This window comes from Muntiacus reevesi, chromosome 2 (assembly GCF_963930625.1).
Source record: "Muntiacus reevesi chromosome 2, mMunRee1.1, whole genome shotgun sequence".
Classification (NCBI taxonomy): domain Eukaryota; kingdom Metazoa; phylum Chordata; class Mammalia; order Artiodactyla; family Cervidae; genus Muntiacus; species Muntiacus reevesi.
Window position 1 is genome coordinate 267961427 of NC_089250.1, and position 22620 is coordinate 267984046.

The following is a 22620-nucleotide window of genomic DNA, read 5'->3' on the forward strand; positions in this document are numbered from 1 at the left end:
GGGTCTCATATCTTTTGGTCTACTTATTCTAAATCCGTCTAGCCATGTGACTTTAGGAAAGCTTCTTAACCACTCTGAGCCTTGGTTTCCTCATCTGTAAACTGGGGCTAATAGTTCCAAGCTCACTGGGTAGATTCTGTGATGGGTACGCAAACATGCTGTTAGGAGTTGATTTTGTCCTGGAACAAATGAAAATGGACAACCTCCTATCAGTAGTTGGCTAAAGCTGGGCAGAATAAATCACCTCTCCCAGAATCTGGATGTTTAGACAGGAAAGACACAAGGAACATCTTAGAGGAAAGTCCCTGGAAGGCTGTAGTTCCTCTGAGGTTTGATAACAGCTTCCTCCCAGATGCTATGGGCTGCCTCAGTGACCTTCCGATTAGTCCTGAGGCTTTAAACAGTCAAGGCCAACTACAGCAGGTCTCCATAACCCCAACAAAAACCACAGAGGACAATGAATGCCCCAGCCGCAGGAGAAGAAACCTGATTGGCAGCCTGGGGCAGGTATCCACTAGTGGTCCAATCATCTCTGGCCCAGAGGCAAGAGCTCCCGGTTAAGACAGCCATCTAGTCAGTCAGCAAAAATCAGTTGAGCGCCTGCTGTGAGTGGGGTGCTGGGGACAGCCATGAACAAGACACAGCCTAGCCTCATGAGCTCATGTAGTGGATGAGTGGCGCGTTCACTTCCTGCCAGTGCTGTAACGGCGACCACAAGATAGTGGCTTAAATAAAACAATGCAAACATATTATCTTACAGCTCCCGAGGTCAGGAGTCTGTAGTGGGTCTCACTAAGCCAAAACCAAGCAAGGTGTCAGGACTTCCCGGTGGTCCAGTGGCTAAGACTCCAAGCTCCCGGTACAGGGCGATCAGGTTCAATCCCTGATCAAGCAACTAGATCCCACAAGCTGCAACTAGGATGTGGTGCAATCAAATTAAAAAAAAAAAAATTTAAAATAAAATCAAGATGCCAGCAGGGGCTGGGAATTTGTCTCAAGGGCACTTGGGAGCCACAGAGAGTTTGTGAACAGAGCAGAGGTAGGCTCAGCTCGGGTTGAAAGACACAGAGACATGATCTAAGGTGACAGGCAAGGTACAATAGCAGTATAAGCAGCTTGGGGCACTCTGGGAGCCCAAAGGAGACACCTTTCCCAACTCAAGTGTGTGTGTGTCTGTCTGTATAGGAAGTGAAGATGAGAGAGATGGCAGGAATCTCCCCAAGGCAACTGCCATTCTCATTGAGTTTTTCCCCCAGCTTTATGGAAATACGATTGACAATTAAACATTGTATATATCAGTATTTCAGTTCTACAATGTGATTTCTTATGCACTGTGAAATGATTATCACTGTCAAGTTAATTAACACATCTGTCATCTATTTGTGGTAAGGACAAAAGATCCACTCTCAGCTACTTCTCAGTGTATAATCCAACCTTTTTTTTTTTTTTTTTCGCCACACTGCCTGGCAAATGGGATCTTAGTTCCCTGATCAGGGATTGAACTCACACTCACTGGACCATCAGAAAAGTCCCTATTTGTTATTTTTTGAGGGACCTTCACACTTTTTTCCATAGTGGCTATACCAAGTTACATTGCTTCACAATCCCCTCTCCAACATTTCTCTTTTTTTTTTTTTTGGCTGAGCTGCCTGGCTTGTGGGATCTCAGTCCCCTGACCAGGGATTGAACCTGGGCCCCAGCAGTGAAAGCACCAAATCCTAACCACTAGGCCACCAAGGACCTCCCCCTCTCTGTCATAACCTGTTAGCCAACCTAACAAGTTATGTGAGGTGATAATCTCACTGTGGTTCTGATTTGTATTTCCCTAATGAATAGTGATTGCATTGAGCCTTGAAGGGCAATGAGCATCTAATTAGAAAGGTGTTTTGGCGGGGGGGAGGAGGGTGGGCAGGGAGCATCCGTGGCGGAGGAAATAGCATGTGGAAAGGCCCAGAGTTTTGAAACAGCTTTGAGGGAACTAGTGGTTTCAATGATGGCCCCACCAAAATACTTCCTCATCGTGGAACCTATGAATGTGATCTTACTTGGAAAGTCATCCTTGAAGATGAAAGTAAGTTAAGGATCTCAAGATAAGATATCCTGGGTTATCCAAGTAGACCCTGCGTCTAAATACAAGTTTCTTTATAAGAGACAAAAGAGGAGGACTTCCCTGGTGGCTCAGTAGTAAAGAATCCACCTGCCAAGGGGACACGGGTTCCATCCCTGGTCTGGGAAAGTCTTAACATGCCACAGAGCAACAAATCCTGTGCGCCACAACTATTGAGCCTGTGCTCTGGAGCCCAGAAGCCACAACTACTGAGCCCATGTGCCACAATTACTGAAGCCCAAGTGCCCGAGAGCCTATGCTCCGCAACAAGAAGCCACCACAGTGAGAAGCCCCCACATCGCAACTAGAGAGGAGCCTCCGCTCTCTGCAACTAGAGAAAAACCCGTGCAGCAATGAAGAGCCAGGGCAACGAAAAATAAATCATTTAAAAAGAGAGACAAAAGAGGAGAGGACAGGGAGAAGAGCAAAAAGCCATGTGAAGTTGGAGACAGAAGCTGAACTCAATTTTTTGCCTCCTTCCCTGGAAGTTGAAGGTGAGAGGTTGGAGATTGGAAGTGAGAAGTTCCAGCCCTCTAGCCACGTGACTGGTCTTTCTGGTCCTGCCCAGCCCCCATCCTGAGTCACCTCATTAGTGAAAACTCAGGTGTGGTCAGGGAACCCCTCTTAGTAACAAAGACACGCCTATCTGGAAGTTCCAGGAAGTTAGAGGTTGTCACCCGAGAAACAGTCCAAGACCAGGTGCATTTTCCAGTATATGACAACAACGCAGAGGGGGCCAGGATCCTTTTGTTCATTCATTTAACAAATATTGATGGAGCACGGGCTGTGCGCCAGTCATGGTTCTAGGTGCTGGAGATCCAGCAGGATAAACATACCATGGTCCTCCTGGAGTTGAAGTCCTAATGGGGACAACTGACAATAAAGAAGATAAACAAACTGCAGTGGTGTGTCAGAAGGTGATAAGTGACAAGGGAGAAAGCAAAGCTTGGATGAGTGGGGGTGCTGGGAGGGGTTGCAACTTGAAAAAGGGTGGTTGGGGAAGGCTTTGCCTTGTGTATTTAAAAAAAAAATTCGGGGGGAGGGTTGTACCAGGTCTTCATGGTCATGCTCTGGCTTTCTCTACCTGAGGCAAATGGGGCTCCTCTTCATTACGGTATGCGGGCTTCTCATTGCAGTGGCTTCTCTTGTTGCAGAGCATGAGCCCCTGGCACACAGGCTTCAGCAGTTGAAGCAGGCGGATTCAGTAGTTGCAGCTCGCTTTTGCCTTGTGTATTTGAGCAAAGACCTGAATGAGATCAGGTTGAGCCATGTGGGTATCTGGGGGAAGGGCATTCCGGACTGAGGGAACAGCCAGTGCAAAGGCCCTGGGGCAGGAATGTGCCTGCCTCAGACAAGTGTGGCCGGACTGGAGAGAGGCAGGAGGAGAGACCAAGTCTGTCTAGGCCACAATGAGGACTTGGACTCCTGTGACAGGTGTGCAGGTGGGGGGCAGCGTGGAGCAGAGGAGAGAGGCGAAGGGACTTAGGTCTTCACAGGCTCCCTCAGGTTGCACGTGGAGAACAGACAGGCAAGTGAGGACTGAAGCAGGGAGGCTGGTAGGGTGAGTAGGAAACAATGATTTTCAGGTGGGTGATGGTGGTGGCAGTGGCAGGGGTGCAATGCAGTGGGATTCTGAATACATTCTGATGATCAGTCAGCAAACTTGCTGATGGACTGGACTGTCAATGGGCAGTGAGAGGCAGAGTCACAGTTCCCCTCCAAGGCTTTGGGCCGGAACACCTGGAAGGATGGAGCTCTCACTTATCTCCCTGTGGAAGGAGATGGGGGTTGGAGAGTGGGGGTGGGGTTTCAAAGCAAAGGTGAAGGGCTCAGGGTGACCTCCTCCTTGCCCGGGCTGCGTTAATTCTAGCTAGAGACAGATCCACGTTGGACCCCCGGCGCCACATTCACTGTGTCCCACCCGGGCTATCAACCCAAGCTCAGGCCCCTTGAGCGTTAAGTCCCGCTAAAGCGCCCACTGCGGCGTCAGCTGCCACCTGTCACCACCAGGTGGCGCCCCTTGCACCAGCACGATCCACCCCAGCTCACTCTCCCCCCAAAATTTTCTTTCACTTTCGCTCTCTGGCTGTCACCCGGCGTGGCCCCTTCCACACCCAGCTGGGGCAAGCCTGGTGCGTGAGGAGAAATGGACTCCGGGTCCCCGAAGGGCGGGGCCGGGGTCCCCCTCCTGGAGCTGAGCGCAGACGGCTGGGGGTCGGGTTCCTGGGTCCCTGGCCTGCGCAGAGTTGTGGGCACCGGACGTCGGGGTTCTTAGAAGGGGAGATGAGGAGTTTTCACCGTAACTGTGCTTCACGCAGGAAGCCCTATAGAGTAGGAGGCGGAAACTTAGCCACATCAAAGGACCGAGGGAGGGGCGGGGAGGTGAAGGGGCGGGCAAGGAAGGGGCTGGGGTGTGGGGGTCCGAGACTCGCTCTTCTGTCCCTTCCAAGATCCGGCCACAGGCATGAAGTGCCCCCGGCAGAAATGATAGTGCTGGCGCCAGCCTGGAGCCCAACTGTGCGTATCCCTAGGGGTTAAGGTGGGGGAATGGCAGTGTCAAGATGGGCAGAGCTGAGAGGGGAGGTGGACAGAGTTGCGGTGGACACGAGTGGGGAGATGAACAGGGGTGGGGGGAGATGGAGAGAGTTCGGGGGAGATGGACAGAGTTGGGGTTGTCAGGAGTGAGCAGATGGACAGAGGTGAGAGATTGACAGGGGTGGGGGAGATGGACAGAGGTCGGGGAGATGGACAGTGTTGGGAGGAGATGGACAGAGGTGGGGGGAGATGGACAGAGGTGGGGGAGATGGACAGAGGTGGGGAGATGGACAGAGGTGGGGAGATGAGGAGATGGACAGGGGTAGGGGAAATTGACACAGATGGGGGGAGGTGGACAGAGGTGGGGAGATGGACAGGGGTGGGGAGATGAGATGAACAGAGGTGGGGAGATGAGGAGATGGACAGGGGTGGGGGAGATGAGGAGATGGACAGGGGTAGGGGAAATTGACACAGATGGGGGGAGGTGGACAGAGGTGGGGAGATGGACAGGGGTGGGGAGATGAGGAGATGGACAGGGGTAGGGGAAATTGACACAGGTGGGGGGAGGTGGACAGAGGTGGGGAGATGGACAGGGGTGGGGAGATGAGGAGATGGACAGAGGTGGGGAGATGAGGAGATGGACAGGGGTAGGGGAAATTGACACAGGTGGGGGGAGGTGGACAGAGGTGGGGGAGATGGACAGAGCTGGCATGGACAGAAGTGGGTGAGAAGGACAGGGGTGAGGGAAGAAATAGGGAGGTGGGGGCAAATGGGGAAGATAGGACTCAGATCTAGGGAGAAACAGGAAAGATGAGCATGAAAAGACAGAGGAAGGGCAGAGGTGAGAAAATCCTGGGCAGAGGTGAGCAGAAGTGGAGAGAGATGGGCTGAAGTGCGGAGATGGGAGGTGAGACAGACAGAGCCGGGCAGAGGAGGGTGAAAACTGTTCAGCACGTGTCCAGAGGCAGAGATAGATATAGGGAAAGATGGTCAGAGGTGGGCACACAGGAGCCAAGCGGAGAAGGGGTTGAGAAGTGGGAAAACTGGAAAGGGAAAAGAGGGAAGAGAGAACAGGGGTCTGCAGGGGGCAGCCTCCACGAGGGAGGGGGCCGTGTGTGGAGTCCATGGAGCCCCCGCCCTGCCCGCCCGCAGACCTCCCTTCTGCTGCTGCTGTTACTGCTCAACCCTGGCCTCCAAGGGACCCCCGACTGCTCCTTCCGCCACAGCCCCATCTCCTCCACCTTTGCCATCAAGATCCGCAAGCTGGTGAGCGTCCCTGTTCCCAATCCGAGCCCTAGGTGCTGTCTCTGGGTCTGACTTCCCCCTGTCAAGAGTTTCTGTGGCCCCCTGCCTCCTCCCTCTGGGTTCCCTTCCGTCGTCCGTCCCGCCATCCTTGCTCCCTTCGCTCTGGGTCTCTGTCCCCCTTTCTCTGGGTCCCCATCTCCCCACCCTGGGTCCCCGCCCCCTTCTTTCTGGGTCCCCGCCCCCTCTCTCTGGGTCCCCGGCTCCTTGTCTCTGGGTCCCCTCCCCCTCCCTCTGGGATTCCGCCCCCTCTCTGGGTCCCCGCCTCCTCATTCTGGGTCCCCGCCCCCTCACGTTGGGTCCCCGCCCCCATCTCTAGGTCCCCGCCCCCTCTCTGGGGCTCCGCCCCTTCTCTCTGGGTCTCCGCCCCCTTCTCTCTGGGTCCCCGCCCCCTCACCCTGGGTCCCCGCCCCCTCTCTGGGACTCCGCCCCCTTTTCTCTGGGTCCCCGCCCCCTCTCTGTCCCCAACTCTCCCCTCTCTGGGTCCCCGCCCCTTCTCTCTGGTCTCTGTCCCCCTTTCAGTGGGTCCCCGCCCCCTCTCTCTGGGTCCCCATAGTTTGTTTCCTCCTGTCTGCACAGGCCTGACCCCGTTTTCTCCCGCAGTCCAAGTACCTGCTTCAAGATTACCCCGTCACTGTTGCCTCCAATCTTCAGGACGTGAGTCACAGACGGGAGGGGCCCAGGATGGAGGTGGGAAGGAGAGATTAGGCCACCCCCTTGCCCGGGACTCAGGAGTCCTGGCCCCCAGCCCCCTCTGCCCACCCGCGGGACCCAGAGCCTGGGTGGTCTCCCCCCCCAGGACAAGCTCTGCGGGGCGTTCTGGCGTCTGGTCCTGGCCCAGCGCTGGATGGGACGGCTCAAGACCGTGGCTGGGTCGGAGATGGAGAAACTGCTGGAGGATGTCAACACCGAGATACACTTTGTCACCTCATGTGCCTTCCAGGTCAGCCCTGAACTTGGGGGATAAGTACGGGGAGCCTGATGCTTTCCTAGGGGTTGGCAGCAAAGGTCTGCTAGGCCTTACTGGAGGTTTCCCCTTGACTGGGAGCACCCCAAGAGATGTGGAGCTGTAACCTCAGACCTGCTGGGGTCCGGTGTGGGAAGTGACACTTCTTTAAGTACTGGAGGATGCCCAGGGGTAAGGGCCCAAGGCATCAATTCTGCTCATTTCTCAGGCCCTGTTGAAGAATGTTGCTAAGGGGTTCTTACCCTTAGCAACAGGGAGAAGGAAGGAAATCTAAACACCCTCCTGATCCGGGTCTGACTGGGTCCCCGTTGCTAGAGGGCGTTGCTAAGGATGCTTCCCCCTAGCAACCAGGGGTAGCAAGGGTCCAGACCCTCCATGAGACCCAGGCCTCACCCTTGACCTGAGGTGACGCAGGGGGTGATGCCGTGGTGACGTCTCCCTCCCCTGCCCCCAGCCCCTTCCCAGCTGTCTTCGCTTCGTCCAGGCCAACATCTCCCACCTCCTGCAGGACACGTACCAGCAGCTGGAGGCCTTGAAGCCCTGGATCACCCACCGGAATTTCTCCCGGTGCCTGGAGCTGCAGTGTCAGCCGGGTAAAGCCTCCCACCGCCTCCAGGCCCACCGCCCCACAATCTCCTCTCCCACATTTACAGTCCCTCACCCAGTCCACTCAGGGCTCCCATGGGCTGTGTGACTTTGGGCCTGTTTCCCCAAGCTCATCCCCCTCTGGGCCTCCGTTTACTTGTCTCTGAGAAGGGAGTAACCAGCCTTGCTTGTTTCTCTGAGGCAACTCTATCCCATAGAAACAGAATGAGAGTCACATGTTTGAGTGTAAATTTTCTTATAGCCATGTTTTAAAAAGTTAAAAAGAAAAAAAAAAAGGTAAACTCACTTATTTTTCAGAATTCTTAATGTTTGTTATTTTTTAGTATGCTATAGGTGGGTTTATTTTTAAAACCTTTTTACATTGGGATAATTACAGATCCACAGGAAGGGGCAAAGAAACATACAGGAAGGTTCTGGACACCCTTTACCCAGCCTCCCCCGTGGTACATTTTGCTTAGTAATGTTAATTACAGCACAAGAAATTGACATGGGTGCAATCCACAGTTTATTCAGAGTTTATCAGTTATGTATGCATAACTGCATAACTGCATGTGTGTGTAGTAAGTAGTGTCTATTAGCTGCTGTAACAAAGTACCACCAACCAAAGTGATTTAAAGAGGAGAAGTTCATCCTCTTATAACTGAGGTGTCAGCAGGACTGGCTCCTTCTGAGGGCTGTGAGGAAAGGATCTGTTTCAGTTGTCTCCCTTGGCTTGTAGATGGCCATTTTCATGTTCATGGTGCTCTCCCCCACACATATCTCTGTGTCTAGATTTCTCCTTCTTATAAGGACACCAGTCATATTGTATTAGGGCCACCACTAACAATGTCATTTTAATTTGATCACATCTTTGAAGACCTGATCTCCAAATAAGGTCACATAAGGTACTAGGGATTAGGACTGCATCTCATGAAGAAAAAAATTTTTTTTCCCAGCTGTACCACACGGCTTGTAGGATCTTAGTTCCTCAACCAGGGATGGAACCTGTGCCTCGTGCAATAGGGGCTAGGAGCCTGAACCACTGAACAGGACTGCCAGGGAAATCCCTGAGTTTGTGTAATTTGATCCCCATCCCCAGACTCCCACCTCCATCCCCTGGCAACCAGTAATGCTATTGAATTTAATTCTCGTAGTTTTATAATTTTTAAGATAATTATTTCAATCACAAACAGCCCTTTAGAAAATAATTTTATTTATTTATTTTTGGCTGCTCTGGGTCTTTGTTGCTGTGCGCGGGCTTCCTCTGGTTGCTGCAAGCGGGAGCTCCTCTTCCTTGCGGTGTGTGCACATGTCATTGTGGTGGCTTCTCTTGTTGGTGAGCACAGATTCTAGGTGGTAGGGCTTCAGTAGTCTTGGCACACAGACTTATTGCCCTGCAGCATGTACTGAACCTGTGTTAGCAGACAGATTCTTATCTACTGCACCACCAGGGAAATCCTTTTTTTTTTTTAAAGTTGTGTGTGTGTGTGTGTGTGTGGTTGTGCTGGGTCTTAGATGCAGGCTTAGTTGTCTCTCGACATGTCTCTCGAGATCTTAGTTCCCTGACCAGGGATGAAACCAGCATCCTCTGCATTTTAAGGCGGATTCTTAACCGCTTAACCACTGTTTGCTGTTCATATTTACATGCATCACTAATTATCCATTCAACTAAGTTTTACTAACCATCTCCTTGATGCTTGGCATTGGAGACACAGCACAGAACAAGATCAAGTTTGTGTCCATGGGGCACTAACTTGCTGACAGGTTAGTCAGCAGGTTGTCGGGTCAGGGAGACATGATAAACATGTAAACATATAAATAAACAGGAAAGTGTCTTGAGTGTAATGAGTCCTATGCAGGCACATTAAAACAGGGTGGTGGAATCATGGCTTGAAGTGGTCGGCTGGAAAGTCACCGAAAGTTGCAAACAGGGTAACGGGTAGTGCAAAGGTCCTGAGGCAGAAACCCACCTCCCTATTTAAGGAGTCAAGAGGGAGTGCCAGTGGCTGAGGCCAAGTAAGCAAAGGGGAAAAGGTGTGGAGTGAGGGTACGGAGGGAGTAAAGGGGGCCAGCTCATGTGGGGCCTTGTGAGCCATCATGGCTTCATACAGTGTATACTTTTATTGTTCTATTATCTGTCCATTCACTCAGATATTTAATTTATGCAAATTAAACTATTCGGGCTTCCCTGACATCTCAGCAGTAAAGAATCTGCCTGCCAATGCAGAAGATTTGGGGTTTGATCCCTGGTGCCTGGAGAAGGAAATGACAACCCACTCCGGTATTCTTGCCTGGGAAACCCCATGGACAGAGGAGCCTGGTGGGCTACAATCCTTGGGGTCACAAAGACTCGGACATGACTTAGTGACTAAACAACAACAACAAGAAGTACTAGGTTCCGGCGATGTCTCCTGTCACCCTCCTGGAGCTCATAGACTCCTGGGGGAAGAAGATGAATATATAAATCAATAGGTAAGCAATAAACACATGTTTGTCCAATTATAAAACGCAGGGAATTTCCTGGTGGTCCAGTGGTTAGGACTCTGCACTTCCACTGCTGGGAGCCTAGTTTCAATCCCTGGTCTGGTCAGGGAACTAATACCGTGCGTGCCTTGAGGCCAAAACAAGTAAAATGATATATTTGAAATAAAGACTTATTGGGACTTACCTGGCAGTCCAGTGGTTAAGACTCTGAGCTTCCAATGCAAGGGGCACAAGTCTGATCCCTGGCTGGAGAAGTAAGATCCCAAATGCCACCCAGTCAATAAACAAATAAAAGTAAATAATAAATAAAACATTTAAAAAATGTATAGGGTCTGATTAAACAAGTAAACAAGCATACCAATTTTAAAAAGTTATTAGTGACTATTTTTTTTAATATATTTTTGGCTTCGCTGGGTTTTTGTTGCTGCTCTCGTTGTGGGCTACTCTCTAATTTTGGCGTGCAGGCTTCTCATTGCAGTGGTTTCTCTTGTTTCGGAGCATGGGCTCGATGGCATGGGTTAAGCAGTTGTGCCAAGGGGCTTAGTTGCCCTGTGGCATGTGGAATCTTCCTAGACCAGGGATGGAACCCATGTCCCTTGCATTGGCAGGTGGATTCTTTTTTTTTTTTTTTTTGGCAGGTGGATTCTTAACCACTGGACCACCAGGGAAGTCCTATTAGTGGCTTTAAAAAAATCAATAAAATGCAACCTTACTACATACTAGGCACTGTTCTAAGCACTTTCTGTATATTCACTCATTTAATCTTCGTGACAAACTTATGAAGTTGGTATAATAATTATACCCACTTTATGGATGAGGCAACTGAGGCCCAGAGAAGTGTGCAGCCTTCTACTCCCACCCCCTCCCCCAGGTCACACAGCCAGCACCAGGCCTTTTTTTCCCTTCCCTGACCTGGCCCTTCTTCTCAGTCACCTGACCTCTCTCCTGGCAGACTCCCCGACTCTGCTGCCCCCGAGGAGTCCTGGGGCCTTGGGAGCCACATCCCTGCCGGCCCCTCAGTCCCCTCTTCTGCTCCTCTTGCTGCTGCTGCTGCTGCCGGCGGCCCTCCTGCTGCTGGCCGCTGCCTGGTGCCTGTGCTGGCGGAGGAGGAGACGGAGGACACCCTACCGTGGGGAGCGGGTGAGCCAGCGGGGTGCGCAGAGCGGGTGGAGAGGGTCCAGGGGGCGACCGGAGGTGGCGGATTCCATGGGGGCCATGGTACCCTACCCCTCCCATCCCTAGGATGCTCTGTCTCCTGGAGGACCCCGGACTTGGTGTTGGTGTGAGGGCATGGGGGTGGGGGATGGCAGAACAGGAGCAGGGAAGCGGTGGGTCAGCTCTGGATGTAAAAAGACCCCTCTGGGACCATGGAGGGGGACAGACTGGGACAGACAGACTGGAGGCCGAGGAGGAGGCCGGGTGAGCGTCCAGGAAGAGAGGAAGGTCTGAGCAGGGGCCGGGACAGGACCACGGGGTGGAGAGGAGGGGATAGGCAGAGTCAGGGGTCAGGAGGGACAGGGCTGGAGGGTGACAGACTTGGTGGGGTCGGGGGTGGGGGGACAGCAGAGAAGGGAAGGTGGCACAGACAAAGGACGCTGGGTCTGGCCCAGTGGGGAACCTGGGAGGAGGGGGAACAGTCCGGCATTCTGGAAAGACAGAGAAGCTCAGCGGCGCGGGGAGGTATTTGGATATAGGAGTCTACTAGCCAGGAGAGAGCCGCCTCCAGGAGCAGGCTCTGCAAAGCCCTCCAGGTATGAAAAAGCTCAGGGTATTCTAGCAACTTTGTCCAGTCTGGGGGTGGGGTGAAAAAAAACCAAAGTGGCACTGGAACAGCTAGACCTCAAAGGTAAGGAAGGGAAGCTGGGATTTCCTACCCCGGGGAAGCAAGAAGCCCCTGAGGCGAACCTGGGAACCGGTTTGGGGGTTGTAGGTGGTACCCTGAGGGAGATAGGCTGGGAGGGGCCGTGGGTTACCCAAGCGCCCAAAGGAAACTTTCGGCAGCAATCGCACACCTGTTGAGTGCCTCAGTGCCTCAGGCCTTGTGCTGGAGCTTTCTACAAATTAACTCACTTAATTGAGAAACTGGTGGCCCTTATTATCCCCACTTCCCCTTGGCGGAAACCGAGGCTCAGAGAGGTAAATCTTTTGCCGAAAGTCACACAGCTCCTGAGTGACAGCCAAGATTTGACTCTGGGCCCTCTGATTCCAGCATCCGTGCCTTTCACTCTTCTGCCTCAGTTTCCGTATCTGTACAAAAGACTCATAATCATCCTTTACGCTAGAGTTGTCGGGAGGTTAAGTGAAAGGACCACGAAAAACCCCCAGGGCAACGCTGTCCATAGGAAATAGAATACAAGCCACACTTATGACTTTAAATTTTCTAGTAGCCACATCTTTTTGTTTTTTAATTTTTAATTGAAGTATAGCTGATTTACCACATTGTGCCAATGCATCTTTTTAAAAGTAAAAACAAACAGGTTACCTTAAAGAATTTATGTTATTTCGCCCTGTGTATCCAAAATCTTGTCATCTCAACATGCAATCAATATTTTTAAAAATTATTGAGGTACTTTTACATTCTTCTTTCCATACCAAGTTTTCAGAATCCAATGTGTAATGCGACGCTCACAGTGCATCTCAATTCATATGAGAAACTTTTATTAGAAATACTTGGGAAAAAAAAAAGAAATACTTGATCTGTATTAAGATTCCATGAAACTTACAGTTGTGTAAGTAGATTCCTATACTCAAGTTCTTTGAAACCTACAAAAGTTTGCCAATAACTGGATCAAGGAACAGTTTCTAAATTCAATGATTTTTTTCATTTCAGCATTTCTTTTGGACAGTACTTTTTATTACTTTTTGTTTTTGAGATATAATTTTCGATTGAGAAATTTTCCTCCAATCCTTGTCCCTTTTCATACCCTGTTTTCCCACGCTCCCAATAACCACATTATTAATTGAAGCTTAACTTATGTCAAATGAAAAACTAAGCTCCTTCGTTTTGCTGGTCACAATAGGAATGCGCAGCATTCACAAGGGGCTGGTCTCAAGGGCTGTCTTGGAAAGGACAGATCTAAAACGTTTCCATCATTGCGCAAAGTTTTCTTGGACAGCAATGCCCAAACACATAGTGAGTGCTCACGGTGAATGGAGTTGTTTTCAGACATTGAGTCTGTACCTGAGTTTGTACCCTGAGGTTGGTACTTTCCTCTCCTCTGTCCGTGGAACCTCAAACAGCTCAGTGAGTCATCTATCATCCCATTTTACAGCGGAGGACACTGAGGCCCAGAGAGAGCAGTCACCTGCCTGCGGACACAGAGTCGGAACTTGGAGGAAGTCAGCTAGAACCTGGTCCTTTCTTTGGCCACACTGCTCCTGTCACTGTCCCCCCGGGATGGAGGCAACGCCAGCACCCACCGTCGGCTCCCCCTTCCCCCCTTTGTACAAAGCCCTTGTCCCCAGGAAATTGTATATAAATCATCATTTTCTACCAGCACTGGCCAGGTTTGTCTGTGGATGGGACACGGTGTGTGTATGGGGCGGTTTGGATTCGGGTTTGGTTTTTAAGTTAATGCAATGTTTCATTCAATACCTATTTTCTGAGTCCTCCCGGGGCCCAGGGCCAGACGAGGGGAATGCTGGGACCCAGACGTGAGTCGGAACCAGCCCCTCCCTCTCAGGATTCCTGGTCCAGAGGGGAGAAGACGTCGGCCCCAGAGAGCCCCAGTACACGGTGACACACGCTCTAATGCATGTGGCGTAGGCGTAGCCTGTGGGAGCCCCCAGGCTGTACCTGAGCCAGCCTGAGAGATATCAAGGAGGTTCTCTAAAGGGAAGGACTCAAGCCAGATTTTAGAAAACGGGGGGCGGGTCGGCATCCCAGTCAAGGGACACTGTCAAGGCAAAGGCTTTGACCACAAAATCCAGAAAGTGAGAAGCACTCAGGCATCTAGAAGTCATTCCTTCATACGTCAGCTCTCAAGCGGAAGACTATCTCCACCTGTTTACCAGGTGGGGACACTGAAGCCCATACAGGGCTGGGGATTTAGTCAGATCACAAGACAAACAGGCACTGGAATTCAGATCTCTAAGCCTTAGCGGAGCGCTGAAGGGCAAGCCCTCCTTGCCCCCTGCAGGCCACCACGTGCCCTGCAGCGCGACATCGCTTCAGGGGGTAACCGCTTCTACTCCAGCACTTCTGGCCCCGCCCATCTGCAAACAGCGGGCAACTCACGCGAGGCTTACCAGCCCCTCAAGAATTCTGCAGAGGAGGCTGGAGAGCACCGCCCCCGTAGAGACACCTCCTACCCCACGTGATCTCGCCCGGCTCCGCCAAGGCCGCCTAGGCTCGCTGGGAACGATACTGATTGGACAGTCGGAAGATGACCCGCCTCCTGGTGGGGCATTTCTGCGCACGCGCTTGACACTCTGGCCAATGAGAAGACAGAAAGCGGCCGTGTTGCGTCACTTCTTCCGCCCCTGTTTCAAGGGATAAGAAACCCTGCGTCTAGGGTTCCTTCTTTCCCAGGCGGCTGCCGAAGATGGCGGAGGGGCAGGTACAGGCTCCGCGCGGGCCGGGGCGGCGTGGGGCCGGGTGGGGTCCGGGCCGGACCGGGGTTCGACCTCTTTTCTCTCGTAAGTGTGCTGTGGAACTTAAGGACGATAACTGAGCAAAGCAGAAAGCTTTCGGGGTAAGAGAAATCAAAAACGGGAATATAAGGCAGTTTTTGCGCTCTGGGTTGGCTAAGAATGCGGCATCGTTTTTTCCTCGAGGGGCAGTTATCGGCGCTTCCTACACAAGAAGAGTTATTTTAAAATTAGGCCTCATTTACTTAGATCTTGGCGGAATTGAACCGGTGTGTCTCCAGCAATGGGAAAACACGCTGAAGGCGGCTACGCCACCTGGGGATGGTGAGAAGCCGGGAGTAGGCCAAAATGGAGGGTATTTCCGCCCTGCCCAGGCGCCGGTTGCTTCGGCCACGTGAAAGTGCAGCAGGGGGTAATTTGGCACGAAACCTTTGTTGGAGATCGGGAGATCTCTTGCATATAGAGCAGGCATAAATTGCTCTGCTTTGGGGTTAGATAGAGTCTAAAAGTCTGCTGGTGTTAGAAACTGGACTGAATGAAATGTTCCAGATCCTTGAGACATTCTTAATTGCTTAATCAGCTAGAGACCCTGAAGGAAGGCAGAAGCTTATCACTGACTCTTCTCCGGCTCCTCGTGTAATGTGTTGCTGATAAAGGGAGGGAGTGGCTCTGGAAGGGGTGTACATGTGATGGGGTCTGTGGTTCAGGAAGGAAAATTAAGTTTGAAGCCAGAGAAGTGGTAGAGCTCCGAACATGGGTCTCTGCGTTCACATGACATACACTTGGTAAGAGCTAGGACTTCTGAAAAGAAGCCAAGGATTAGATTAGTATTTGAGCCGTTAAAGCTTGCCTGAGGATGTAGAGCTAGTCAATGCCAGAGGAAGTTTGGGCTTTTGACTACCCTACCTAGCTTCACTGCCTCTGAACCTGTTTGCTTTTATACTCACACTAGAAAGCTACCTTTGAGATCAGAACAGAATCAGATTCTGTGCAGGTTCTACAGGTTGCGTCCAGATTACTGGTTATTTTAACTGGGTGATCAGTGTTGGTTCAGATTGTAGCTCATTCTCTGACCGTGGAACATGTAATCTGGACATAAAGATGCCTGTCCTTGAAGCAGCTGAAATGTGAGGGGTTGGTTTATTTTGTATCTTACCTGCCCACTGAAATCCTGAGTCAGTCATTTGCTTTCTTGGCCGTCTCTAAAGTGAGCCTTAAGTTCTAGTTTTGGGTCTGATATCTGGTTAGCAGGCATTGTGGGAGGTAAGTGAACTAATGGAGAAGAGTAATTGGTTGAGGTGGGCAGTCAGAGTTGTGGGTGTCTTTGAGCCCTTCTGAGCTCTTCAACCTGTCTCCAACAGGTCCTGGTGCTCGATGGCCGAGGCCATCTCCTGGGTCGCCTGGCGGCCATTGTGGCCAAGCAGGTGCTTCTGGGTAAGTCTGCTTGCTGCCCACAGCTCCTACCAGACATGAGCTCGGAGGTCAGTGATGAGCAAAAATCACCATCTTTCGTTTGAGTCTCACGACCATGAGATCAACCCCATGCACCGCTCTGAGACCTGCCAGCATCCTCCCCTCCTGGGTCGGGGGCTCTGAATTCAAAACATGTTTTGTTGAAGTAACAAATTGAACTTGAGCATGAGACCAGCTCCACCAGTTAGCACTCTGTGACTTGGGGAGGGAGATTCTGGTGTCTCCTGTAGTGTTTGTGCACAGGGGCCAGTTTCAGGCAGGGAAGGGGATCTCCTTTCTGGGCAGTAACTGGGCACCTGGCTTCCTGACCTTTGCCCTCCTTGATTGTTCCATTTTCCATTCCCTCTAGGCCGGAAGGTTGTGGTCGTGCGCTGTGAGGGCATCAACATTTCTGGCAACTTCTACAGAAATAAGTGTGAGTTAGGGCCTGGGAGGAGGTCTGGGGAGGCTGGACCTGCGTGGGGCTCAGGCGTCACAGACTTGGAAAGCAGACCCCCTAGTGGTGGGAGAGGCAAGTCCGAGTTCTTTAGCAGGCTCTCAGAAGTGTGGGGTCGTGGCGATGGAAGGAGTTTCGGTCTGGCTGGGGACTCAGGCCTTACACGCTCTCCCTTCTTCCCAGTGAAGTACCTGGCCTTCCTCCGCAAGCGGATGAACACCAACCCGTCCCGGGGCCCCTACCACTTCCGAGCCCCCAGCCGCATCTTCTGGCGGACAGTGCGAGGTGAGCTGGGCCCGGGGACCGCAAGTGCTGAAGGGGCAGGTAGCCAGTGATGAAGACTTCTCCCACTCGTGTTCGAGTTTCCCGACCGTGAGATGACTCCACATGCACTACCATCTGAGGCCACCTGTCTGCCTGCCTGGGTGGGACAGCGGCTCCCCACGTGCCCCAGTGAGCAGGCCTGCTGTCCTCTGTCCACAGGCATGCTGCCCCACAAGACCAAGCGGGGCCAGGCTGCTCTGGAGCGCCTCAAGGTGTTTGATGGGATCCCACCACCCTATGATAAGGTGAGCAAGACCCAGCTCCCTCGACAGCACCCACGTGGCTGGCGTCGGTGATGTTCTACAATTACCTACATTGTTTGATCCCTGTGAAAACACCACCGGCTGAGACGCCTGTCCCAGCCAGCATTCTTCCCTGTCTGTCCCTCACTCCAGGTCTCTAAGCCCCTCTCCTTCTCTAACAGAAAAAGCGAATGGTGGTTCCTGCTGCTCTCAAGGTTGTGCGTCTGAAGCCTACTCGGAAGGTGAGTCTCCAGATGTTGCTGAGTGTTACCCTTGGGATTCTGAGGTTTCCTAGGAGGGGTGCACTGAGGGCCCTAGGACTGGCAGATGATGGCTTTTTCTCACGATGGTCTGCGGATGCCACTGCGGGCAGTGCCGAGAACGCCAATGGCTCAGCTGATGCCAGGAGGAACAGGGAGCCCTGCCAGGGAGGGCACGGCTGTGCCAGGGAGCATGTCTTCCCTGACAAGTTGGAAGTCTCTAGGATAGGATGCTAATCCCCTCGCCTAGTCACCCTGGCCTCCTTTTCTAACAGCTTCGTTTCTTCTCCCTCCCCTCTAGTTTGCCTACCTAGGGCGCCTGGCTCATGAAGTGGGCTGGAAGTACCAAGCAGTAACGGCCACCCTGGAGGAGAAGAGAAAAGAGAAAGCCAAGATCCACTACCGGAAAAAGAAGCAGCTCATGGTGAGGGTGGGCTTGTACTGGGGGTGGGGGGGCACGTTCCCGGGAGCTGGTAACTCTTATCTCTTTGTTAGGCCCTTGGAAGGCTCTGCCCAAGGCCCACTGTGGGATGGGGAGTGGGATTGGGTCCTTGGGATGAGGACAGTCCCAGGGAGCAGCCACTGATTACTATCTGTCATTTTGGCCCCACAGAGGCTACGGAAGCAGGCCGAAAAGAACATTGAGAAGAAAATTGGCAAATTCACAGAGGTCCTCAAGACTCATGGATTTCTAGTCTGAGCCAAATAAAATTGACTGTTTATTCTTCATGCTTGGCCTGGCCTGCCCTTCCTCCATCGCCACCCTAGGATGTGGGGGCCCCCAGGGGCTGCCATGCAGGTGCCACAAGCAGACAGGGTATAGCTGAGGGGCGTTAGTCAGTGTAGGCAGGTCCAGGGGCCGCGCAGGCATCGTTGGCCTACGGCCTGTTTGTTCGTGAGACTTTTAAGACATGAACAGTTGGAACAACCAGTCCAGTTGCAATATTGGCAGAAGTGAGTTGGAAGACTTAATTGGAAGGGATTCGCATGACTTCCAGGGGGTCTGCTCATGCTTCCCCTGTGGTCGGACTCTATACTCTGCAGCTGTTAGGATGAGAATGCCCAAACAGGGCCTCTGGAAGAGAAGTTTCAGCCGAGGGGCCACAGGCATCGCCCTCGTGTCTTCCCCATATTCTGTGATCCAAAACCAATAAATAATTTTGTTCAAGAAACGTGGCGTCTTTGCAGTGAGTGTCTGCTGTAGGGGCAGGCCCAGGGGAGCAAGGCTCTCGGCTGCCGGGAACTTGGAGGATAAGGCTGGCTGTGCTGTTTCCACAGGTGGATCAGAAACTGCCTCTCATGGAAGAGTCGCCCTTGGTGTACAGATTTTCCATGCCAAGGAATGTGAGATGCCTGTGGGTTTGTGGGTATTTATGGCCTGTAGAGCCTGGTGTGCCCGTTTTACATAGAATTGTCTCCCTAATTCAGCTGCAAAGTATGGAATTGGCCACTCTTCCTAAAACCAGTCCCTCACTGGGGCGTGTGGGCTTTTCCAGTCTGGACTCTGCCGGACTGTAATGTAGAGAGTGGTGGGGTATTAGAGAAAGTGAGTTTTTTCTTTTTTAAGATTAAAACTAGACCTGTTAGATCTGCCAGGATGAGTCCCTGAAAGGGTCAGGGTACCTAGCCCGTGGTCACCTCTCAACACCCAGGTGGGCCCCCCATCCCGCCTTACTGAGGAGGTTCTGTGTGGTCTGTGGTGTCAGCACCGATGACACGCAGAGGGGTCTGGCTTGACCAAGGTATATCCATCTGTACTGGGAGCAATGCTAGATTCCCGCTGCCCTTGGAGACTGGTGGGCAGTACTTGGTGTGTGTGGGTTCACTGAGCAAGTAATAACTTCCACACTGCCGTTCTATCCTGCTTAATCTACAAAATGTCCAAGACTGGCTCAAGTTTTCTCAGGATCATTTTGCAAATGGGTGGTGTCCCTGCCCCTCCTGGGGGCTCCTGTCTCCAGCAGAGCTGCCTCCAGAAGCAACTGGAAATCCTAGAGTTTAAGTCTTATGACACTGTATGTTAAAGCAGCACAATAGGCTGCCCAAACCATTTAATTTTGGCTTAAAAATGTAAAACTTCAAACATGCACCATTGGGGCATCCGTGGTGGTCCAATGGGTAAGACTGCTCCAAATGCAGAAAGCCTGTGGGTTCCATCCCTGGTCAAGGAACTAGATCCCACCTGCTGCAGCTAAAGATTGAAACTTAAAACTCAGTAACAATGAGCCAATCAACAAAAACAGGCCCAGAATTTGAAGATGGCTTTCACCAAAGAAGATACACAAATGCTAACAAGCATGTGAAGAGTTGCTCATCATTCCCCATCAAAGAAGACAAATCAAATCTCCAGGCATAACCTGAATCATCCTGTGGGAGAAATACAGGGAATCAGAACCTCTGGGCCAACAGAAGGAATGTTCCCAAAGCACCCTCCAACAGCACTCTAGTCCCAGATCAGCTTCAACCCCTGGGCTATAGCAATCTTGGGACACTCTGGTCCTTGGGCCAGACACAGGGGAATGACTTGTTTTAACAGGCATTTCAGTGCTCACTGAAAGTGGAAGAAAGTGCAGTTGCTCAGTTGTGTCTGCTCTTTGCGACCCCATGGACTGTAGCCTACCAGGCTCCTCCCTCCATGGGATTCTCCAGGCAAGAGTACTTGAGTGGGTTGCCATTTCCTTCTCCAGGGGATCTTCCCAACACAGGGATCGAACCGGGGTCTCCTGCTTTAACCTCTGAGCCACCAGGGAAGCGGAGGGGGCAGTTCTGTACTCTTAATATTTGCATTTCTGTTGTGAAATGCTAGGAAATGTCTGAAATCTGGCAGAGACAGGGAAATACGCCCTCAAGTGATAACTAAAGTTGGCTGAAGTTTATTACTGAGCACCAAGACTGTTCACACCGCAGTTAGAAAAATTCAAGGTGGTGGTCGGTAACCAGCCTTAAAATAGTAATGAAATTGAAAAGAAATTTTAAAAAATCAGTGCATTATAGAAGGTAAAGGAGAGAGTTAAAAGACTTAAAAATCAGACAAGGAGACAAAGGCAGAGGAGGGTAAGACAGAGATGTGTGTTTGGTCACAATGCAAAAAGGATTTCCTACTGTGAGTTGTGATCAACACCTAGAAGCTAAGGACCTAAACATCCCCAAGTCGCCCTCACCACCTCAGGGTGAAGCAGTATTTCTTTTATTTGCTCTTCCCTTATCATCAAAATCTCACCAGCTGCTCTTAGCAATTTGCAAAGTATTGAGCATTTAAGACACCAGACAAGAAATCATACCTAATCTCACCACCTGGAGATGTAAACCACTAGGGCAATGTCATGTATTTCCTTCCAGGCTTTTTTCTACATTAACTTTCTTACACAGTTTAGCACATATTGTAGACAGCGACTCCAGGTTCCCCTTTTTTATTTTTTTGATAGTGGAGTGCAGTTTATTACACCGGCGGGTCCAAGGCAGAGTCTCCTCTCAGCCAAGGACCTCCCCCTTTTTAAAAACTAAATATAAATCCTTTCCAAGTTAATCAAGAACTCTAGATCTTTTTTCTTCAAAAAATAAATTATAAAACAACTACAAGGTCACTGGGAGGAAGATATAGCAGGTTTTAAAACAAAAAGTCTCTCTTCCTTAATGCTATCCCAGAGGGACTGAAACAGTGATGATTAAAAATGAACCACTCATCACTTATATGTGAACTCTAAAATAGGACACAAGTGAACTTACCTATGAAACAGAAATAGATATCATAGAACAGAGAACAAACCTGGGGTTGCCATGTGGGGGGGGAGCGAGGGATAGATTGGGAGTTTGGGATTAGTAGATGCCAACTATTATATATAGAATGGATAAACAACTGTATGGCACAGGCAACTATATTCAATATCCTGTGATAAACCATAATGGAAAATATGAAAAAGAAGGTGTGTATATATATATGTAAAATTGAATCACTTTACTATATACCTGAAACACAGCATTGCAAATAAACTATAATTCAATTTTTTTAAAAATTGGGAAAAAAAGAATATTTTGTGACCCCTGTAGAAGTTTATTAGGAGCATAAATTGTATATTCTAAATACAGTGCGTAAAAAAAATCTTTACTAGACTTGTAAGTGGGGAAAAAAAAAATCTCATGTTTTCTTCTAGTATATAGCTTCTTTTCTTCATGGCTTCATTTCTCAAACCTACCTAAATTTTATCCCTACACATCAGAAATTTACGTTGGCATAAAGTAGGAGGTAGGGATCCAACTTTATTTTCAGATGGTTTCACACTTGTCCTAACACAAAATTACTGAATAGTTTGTAGATTCCCCAGGGATTTTAACTGCACCTGTCATCATATGCTAAATTCTCAGAGTTGTATTTATTTTGGACTTCCTAGAAGGTATATTTTAAATATTTACATTAAAGAAGTTAATTTTTACTTAAATGTGACATAATAGTTGCTCAAATATTTAAATATTTATATTGAAGAAACCAACTTTTATTTTTAAAAGAAATTGCATTTAACACACCCACACAAATATAATAATGTACCAGGATTTTTTTTTTCAGGATTTCTTTTTAAATGATTAATTAAAAGGCAATTCGAAGCAGAATAAAACATACATTTAAATCATATATATTATGAACTCAGTGCAACTTTGTACACTGAACTGGAACAGTCTAGCAAAAGCCTAAATTTGAGGTCTTTGGTGACTGTGATGCCTCAGCGAGAGCGCTGGGAAAATTCAGGCCATGACGTAATTAAGGAAGGAGGCATAAAACCCGTGCCAAAGTCAGGAGTTTGAATTCTCCCAACAACGCCCAAATCAGGGTGTTACAAGACACCGGGTTGTTGCCACCACTGGCCAGAAGGGGGCGCAGTATGCAAAAAGTGCGAAGTGAACGTAAAAAGGACTCTGGTGTTCCTTCTTTAAAAGTTCAGTTAAGTTCATTCGCTCAGTCCTCTCCGACTCTTTGCGACCCCATGGGCTGCAGCATGCCAGGCCTCCCTGTCCATCACCAACTCCCATTGTTTACTCAAAACTCGTCAGTGATGCCATCCAACCTTCTCATCCTCTGTCGCCCCTTCTCCCTCCCGCCTTCAATCTTTCCCAGCATCAGGGTCTTTTCAAATGAGACAGCTCTTCACATAAGGTGGCCAAAGTATTGAAGTTTCCGCTTCTTCTACATCAGTGCTTCAAATGAACACTCAGGACTGATCTCCTTTAGGATGGACTGGTTGGATCTCCTTGCAGTCCTAGGAACTCTCAAGAGTCTTCTCCAACACCACAGTTCAAAAGCATCAATTCTTCGGCGCTTAGCT

General features: G+C 50.4%; 2 protein-coding genes and 4 non-coding genes across 9 annotated transcripts; all 6 read left to right on the plus strand.

Annotated features, from left to right (window-relative positions):
• The first annotated feature begins 4181 nt into the window (after nt 1-4181).
• On the plus strand, nt 4182-13466 carry FLT3LG (fms related receptor tyrosine kinase 3 ligand). 3 transcript variants are annotated; one of them, XM_065920723.1, is made up of 8 exons: nt 4182-4239; nt 4558-4624; nt 5795-5908; nt 6548-6601; nt 6744-6887; nt 7366-7504; nt 10933-11120; nt 13253-13466. In XM_065920723.1, exons 2-8 carry the CDS (start codon nt 4592-4594, stop codon nt 13457-13459), a joined length of 879 nt encoding a protein of 292 aa, XP_065776795.1. In that variant the 5' UTR covers nt 4182-4239; nt 4558-4591; the 3' UTR covers nt 13460-13466. The 3 variants fall into 3 exon arrangements, with proteins under 3 accessions (XP_065776795.1, XP_065776797.1, XP_065776796.1); XM_065920725.1 differs by having other exon boundaries at nt 7420-7504; XM_065920724.1 differs by lacking the exon at nt 4182-4239 and adding an exon at nt 4250-4438.
• A 988-nt stretch (nt 13467-14454) lies between these two features.
• On the plus strand, nt 14455-18034 carry RPL13A (ribosomal protein L13a). Of its 2 annotated transcripts, none has more exons than XM_065926503.1 (8): nt 14455-14539; nt 15932-16004; nt 16393-16458; nt 16663-16764; nt 16963-17048; nt 17228-17287; nt 17607-17729; nt 17919-18034. In XM_065926503.1, the coding sequence occupies exons 1-8, from the start codon at nt 14525-14527 to the stop codon at nt 18003-18005; spliced, it is 612 nt and encodes a 203-aa protein (XP_065782575.1). In that variant the 5' UTR covers nt 14455-14524; the 3' UTR covers nt 18006-18034. The 2 variants fall into 2 exon arrangements, with proteins under 2 accessions (XP_065782575.1, XP_065782576.1); XM_065926504.1 differs by lacking the exon at nt 14455-14539 and adding an exon at nt 14656-14674.
• LOC136162212 (small nucleolar RNA Z195/SNORD33/SNORD32 family) lies at nt 16049-16132 on the plus strand. Its single transcript, XR_010662031.1, has one exon. It is a non-coding gene; the product is annotated as a small nucleolar RNA Z195/SNORD33/SNORD32 family (small nucleolar RNA).
• Nucleotides 16804-16888, plus strand: LOC136162210 (small nucleolar RNA Z195/SNORD33/SNORD32 family). The gene has a single exon (XR_010662029.1). It is a non-coding gene; the product is annotated as a small nucleolar RNA Z195/SNORD33/SNORD32 family (small nucleolar RNA).
• Nucleotides 17088-17158, plus strand: LOC136162213 (small nucleolar RNA SNORD34). The gene has a single exon (XR_010662032.1). It is a non-coding gene; the product is annotated as a small nucleolar RNA SNORD34 (small nucleolar RNA).
• LOC136162233 (small nucleolar RNA SNORD35) lies at nt 17368-17454 on the plus strand. The gene has a single exon (XR_010662043.1). It is a non-coding gene; the product is annotated as a small nucleolar RNA SNORD35 (small nucleolar RNA).
• Nucleotides 18035-22620: the final 4586 nt, after the last annotated feature.

What these genes read in the sequence shown, in the direction of transcription:
- FLT3LG (XM_065920723.1), top strand. Translation starts at nt 4,592, where the DNA reads ATGATAGTGCTGGCGCCAGCCTGGAGCCCAACT. An exon ending in CGCCAGCCTGGAGCCCAACT is followed by an intron (nt 4,625 to 5,794) that starts GTGCGTATCCCT and finishes GCCCGCCCGCAG; the next exon opens with ACCTCCCTTCTGCTGCTGCT. An exon ending in TTGCCTCCAATCTTCAGGAC is followed by an intron (nt 6,602 to 6,743) that starts GTGAGTCACAGA and finishes CTCCCCCCCCAG; the next exon opens with GACAAGCTCTGCGGGGCGTT.
- RPL13A (XM_065926503.1), top strand. An exon ending in CAACTTCTACAGAAATAAGT is followed by an intron (nt 16,459 to 16,662) that starts GTGAGTTAGGGC and finishes CCTTCTTCCCAG; the next exon opens with TGAAGTACCTGGCCTTCCTC. An exon ending in GGAAAAAGAAGCAGCTCATG is followed by an intron (nt 17,730 to 17,918) that starts GTGAGGGTGGGC and finishes TTGGCCCCACAG; the next exon opens with AGGCTACGGAAGCAGGCCGA.